Genomic DNA, 5,342 nt, shown 5'->3' with positions numbered 1-5,342 from the left:
ATGGATTATAACAGCAGCAGTGAGGAGCTGGTTATGACTTCTCGTGACGCCAAGAGTCTGAGGGTGAACACAGCCTTACTGCAGGTGCTTGTGTGGTTCTTCATCTATACTGACATCTTCATGCTCTCCACCTTCTTCTGTAGGCAGGCTTTTCGCAGCGACACACGTTACATCCTGTTTGCTCACACCCTGTTGATGGACTCTATACTCCTATTCCTCACAGGGCTGGTGGTTCTAATTAACGGCTTTTATGTACTACTTCCTGTTGGCCACTGTATCGTGCTCTGTATTCTTATGGGGTTCAGTGCTAAAAACACACCCTACACCATCACCGCTATGTGCCTGGAGCGATATGTGGCCATCTGCATGCCGCTTAGACATGCCAGCATTTCCACAACCGGCAGGGCCATAGCTGCCATCATTATCATCTGTGCATTCAGCTCTGTCAAGGTCATCATAGATCTTGTAAGTGTCATTGTCATAGCCCCACCAGGCTACTTTGCGATGCCCACCTCATGCGACTACCAGATCATACTGGTGACTGAGTGGCTCCAACTCATGCATTTCATTTCTAATCAGATGGACTTCTGCATTATTCTGTTGATAATAGTGTTCTGCTACACCAAGCTCATGCTAGTAGCTCAAGCTGCCTCCGGAGAAAATAAGCAGTCTGCATCAAAAGGGCGACACACACTCCTGCTCCATGCTGTACAGCTCTTTCTGTGCACGGCTGACTTGTGGTGCCCCTTTATATTGGATGTTGCTACAAAGCAAAGCAAACACTTGTACTTACCAATTAGATTCTTCAATTTCATTTTTTTTACCATTTTCTCAAGGGCCCTGAGTCCACTTATCTATGGCCTCAGAGATAAAAAGTTTAATCTTGCCCTGAAATATTACATGAGCTGCAAGAGCAAGCCCCTGTCTAGAGAAATATAGCTGCTGAGGATGACTGTAAAGCAAAAGACAGAGAAAAAATACTTTGTATACTGTGTACATTTTTATCTTGACCCAAACTCAAAAAGATTTGATAAGCTTTCATGAGGTTTTATTGAAGAGGTGAAATTAAGAAAAATGTGACCCTGAATTGGTGTGTGGTATAGCTTTTGTATATTCTACTTCCTATCATTTTATAATTTTTCAATTTAACTAAAAAAAAATGAGCCTGGATACTGTACTGTGCCCCCTAATATTTTAAAATTACAGTTCAGCAAATCTGTAAGTTCTAACGTCCATCTTTCAAATAAAAAAGAGCACCGTTTTCAATGTTTAGACAATGCAAGCTGCATGCTCGTGTCCCAAGCTTGATATCAAGTCATGTTAATGCCTTAAAATAAAAAATGTTTTTCAGAGAAAGAGTAATGAAATACACATTACTCAACATTTTTCCTTTAATTAAAACATATATCTTCGTCGTCATTCCAGGAATTGTAGCTTTCAATAATAAAATTTAGCATGTACATGTTCTGCTTCCTCACCAGCACGATATCACAAACCAGCACATTTGTATCATGCCTCATGGCTAGGTGTACAGCATATTTGCATTCCAATAACAAATGGCTTTTAAAACAAGATGATCAATTGCAAATGAAGATGAAGAAATAGTGCCACCTGCTGATAACAGCAAAGTAAAATATTTTCATGCTTATATCTCATTTTAACAAAAAACTGTAATACGTGAGAGCTGGGTGTCTTAACATACTCATCTGAGGAGGTTGCCTGAATTTGAATATCTTGTCTATTTTTGTTTTGTGTGTACCCTTTTGTCCAATTAATTGATGAAATGATCACATCATTTAGTATTTTTTATAAATAACAAGTCATTTCAGTGCAATAATAGAGTGCACACAGGTATGTTGTGACCATACAAGATTGCAATGATGTTACCATTTTGCCAGCATGTTTCCATTAATAAATATGATGCTAACATTGTTTCTGTTGTGCAAAATATGTCATTTATGGAGTAGTTTGGTTCAACCGATCTGTAGTGCAACTGAAAATATTGCATATTTTTGTTTTCTGCTTCTATTGGAGGTCTGAGCTCAAAAGCGATTTGTATATAGCAATTTAAGTGTAGTTTTATGCCCTTATCACTGTTCCATCTAGTTTGACAGAACAGTGAAGCAAGAAACAGGTAATAGTGGCAAAAATACGGAACAATAGTAAACACCTGGATATTATTGTTTGAAATCCACCCTCAGTAACAAAAGTGATGACATGAATCAAACCTACAAGGCATATGTACAAGCCCATACTTTGGATTTAAACAGATGGAGATACTGTTGGGATTATGTCAGCAAGCCATAAAAGTTAAATTTGACATTGCCAAAAACCCCTTTCTCCCTCCGCAATGAAAATTGACCCAGTATAATGTACTGTTACACAACTTCTCAGAGAAACCTTAAACAGACAACAGCATAGGAACAAACATGACGCTGCAATTAAGTACATTTTTCAGGAGTTGTCTGTTAATATTTTATGTCACAGTGTTTTCAATGCAGTGGGGGGTGTGGGGGGAAGGTTGGGGCTCTGGAGCTTTCTGCCAATAACTCCCTCCCAGCATGGCACAAACATATGTACAGTGGAAGTGTGCTACAGTATATGTTGTAGTTTCGACAAAGTGTTAGCCCAAATTCAAATAATAAAGTTCAATTCTTATAATCAGGAGTCTTGCAGCAACGTGTTGAAAGAAAAATAGGCTTTTATTCCATCAGATACAATCCAATCACATAATGTCCACGTGATGTCCAACCCAACAATGCACTTTGATACATTCTTCTATATACGTTTACGATGACCTTCACTCCGCCACCCTTCTAGGCACGGTCTCATCCCTTTCGGTGTGGTGCCCACATTTTCGCACCCCACTGTCATTTAATTCTGGGCCCCCAACATTTCAGGAATATGATGAATATGATGGCTTCTTGATTGTGTCCCATTGGGCCCCACAAATATCCTCAATTGGCCCTGTTGACTGACTTTTGTAAACAATGCAGCAATATTCAACAGGTCCTTCTGAAATAAAAAAATCCGGCCCGCCTCTATATATGTGTATATATATATATAACAAAAAGCTGTAGACTCATTTGTCATTTTGCTGAGCATCTGACATCAAGAATTCTTCAAGGTAATACGAAACTAGATCAACATAATAGCTGTTCATAACTGCCTCACTGTATATTTATTTTAGAATGCATTTTGCACATTAACAATAAATGTGCTCTTTAAAAATCATGCACTGCTAAGACAGTTCCAATTAATTTGGAAGTAATGCATTTAAAAGCCATTGATATGTTTTTCATTAACTATTTTGTTGGTATTTTTGTGATATGACACTTTTAATAAGAGAGTTGGTGTAAATTATGTTATTTACAGATAAAGTCTGTTATATGAGCTGATTGCGACCATTGGGTAGTGAATACAGGTATGACTGGGAAATCTGATTATTTAAACCGGTGCAGCAAGGATTTTCACTGCATTATCTCTGAAGTGGTAATAAAATGTAATACATATATTCTGTCTGTAATTCATACATACATGTCTTCCCTTTAAGTATCTTTTATTCACTCACTATTTTATTCAGTGAAAACAGAGCATGAACAGCAGTATTAAAGAGCTATTTTAAGTGTGAGAAATACTCCATTAGTCACAATGAATATCTGCTTATTATCCTATTTTCTCCTGTAGTCTGCAGGTGTACCTGCCATGGATTATAACAGCAGCAGTGAGGAGCTGGTTATGACTGGTCGTGACCCCTCTTCAGTGAGAATGAAGACAGCCTTAGTGCTGGTGCTTGTGTGGTTCTTCATCTATACTGACATCTTCATGCTCTCTACCTTCTTCTGTAGGCAGGCTTTTCGCATCGACACACGTTACATCCTGTTTGCTCACACCCTGTTGATGGACTCTATACTCCTGTTCCTCACAGGGCTGGTGGTTCTATTTAACTGCTTTTATATACTACTTCCTGTGGGCCACTGTATCGTGCTCTGTTTTCTTATGGGGTTCAGCATTAAAAATACACCCTACACCATCACCGCTATGTGCCTGGAGCGATATGTGGCCATCTGCATGCCGCTTAGACATGCCAGCATTTCCACAACCGGCAGGGCCATAGCTGCCATCATTATCATCTGGGCATTCAGCTCTGTCAAGGTCATCATAGATCTTGTAAGTGTCATTGTCACGGCCCCACCAGGCTACTTTGCGATGCCCACCTCATGTGACTACCAGATCATACTGGTGACTGAGTGGCACCAACTCATGTATTTCATTTCTAATCAGATGGACTTCTGCATTATTGTGTTGATAATAGTGTTCTGCTACACCAATCTCATGCTAGCAGCTCAAGCTGCCTCCGGAGAAAATAAGCAGTCTGCATCAAAGGGGCGACACACACTCCTGCTCCATGCTGTACAGCTCTTTCTGTGCACGGCTGACCTGTGGTGCCCCTTTATATTGGATGTTGCTACAAAGCAAAGCAAACACTTGTACTTACCAATTAGATTCTTCAATTTCATTTTTTTTACCATTTTCTCAAGGGCCCTGAGTCCACTTATCTATGGCCTCAGAGATAAAAAGTTTAATCTTGCCCTGAAATATTACATGAGCTGCAAGAGCAAGCCCCTCTCTAGAGAAATATAGCAGCTGAGGATGACTGTAAAGTAAAAGACAGAGAAAAAATACTTTGTATAATGTGTACATTTTTATCTTGACCCAAACTCAAAAAGATTTGATAAGCTTTCATGAGGTTTTATTGAAGAGGTGAAAGTAAGAAAAATGTGACCCTGAATTGCTGTGTGGTATTGCTTTTGTATATTCTACTTCCTATCATTTTATAATTTTTCAATTTAACTTAAACAAAAATTAGCCTGGATACTGTGCCCCCTAACATTTTAAAATTACAGTTCAGCAAATCTGTAAGTTCTAACGTCCATCTTTCAAGTAAAAAAGAGCAAAGTTTTCAATGTTTAGACAATGCAAGCTGCATGCTGGTGACCCAAGCTTGATATCAAGTCTTGTTAATGCCTTAAAATTAACAAATGTTTTTCAGAGAAAGAGTAATGAAATACACATTACTCAACATTTTTCTTTTCATTAAAATATAAATCTTCATCGTCATTCCAGGAATTGTAGCTTTCAATAATAAAATTTAGCATGTACATTTTCTGCTTCCTCTCCAGCACGATATCACAAACCAGCACATTTGTCTCATGTCTCATGGCTAGGTGTACAGCATATTTGCATTCCAGTAACAAATGGCTTTTAAAACAAGATGATCAATTGCAAATGAAGATTAAGAAATAGTGCCACCTGCTTATAACAGCAAAGTAAAATATTTT

The 5,342-nt window shown here is 38.5% G+C and overlaps 2 protein-coding genes across 2 annotated transcripts; both read left to right on the top strand.

Moving 5' to 3' along the window:
• LOC133107325 (odorant receptor 131-2-like) lies at nucleotides 1-939 on the top strand. The gene has a single exon (XM_061216316.1). It carries the CDS (start codon nucleotides 1-3, stop codon nucleotides 937-939), a length of 939 nt encoding a protein of 312 aa, XP_061072300.1.
• Nucleotides 940-3,705: 2,766 nt separating this feature from the next.
• Nucleotides 3,706-4,644, top strand: LOC133107324 (odorant receptor 131-2-like). The gene has a single exon (XM_061216315.1). The coding sequence runs from the start codon at nucleotides 3,706-3,708 to the stop codon at nucleotides 4,642-4,644; it is 939 nt and encodes a 312-aa protein (XP_061072299.1).
• The last annotated feature ends 698 nt before the right edge of the window (nucleotides 4,645-5,342 follow it).

The sequence above is a fragment of the Conger conger genome, chromosome 13 (genome assembly GCF_963514075.1).
Source record: "Conger conger chromosome 13, fConCon1.1, whole genome shotgun sequence".
NCBI classification, from domain to species: Eukaryota; Metazoa; Chordata; class Actinopteri; order Anguilliformes; family Congridae; genus Conger; species Conger conger.
Note: the sequence above shows the minus strand (reverse complement) of the source record. Positions and strands in the feature narration are given on the sequence as shown.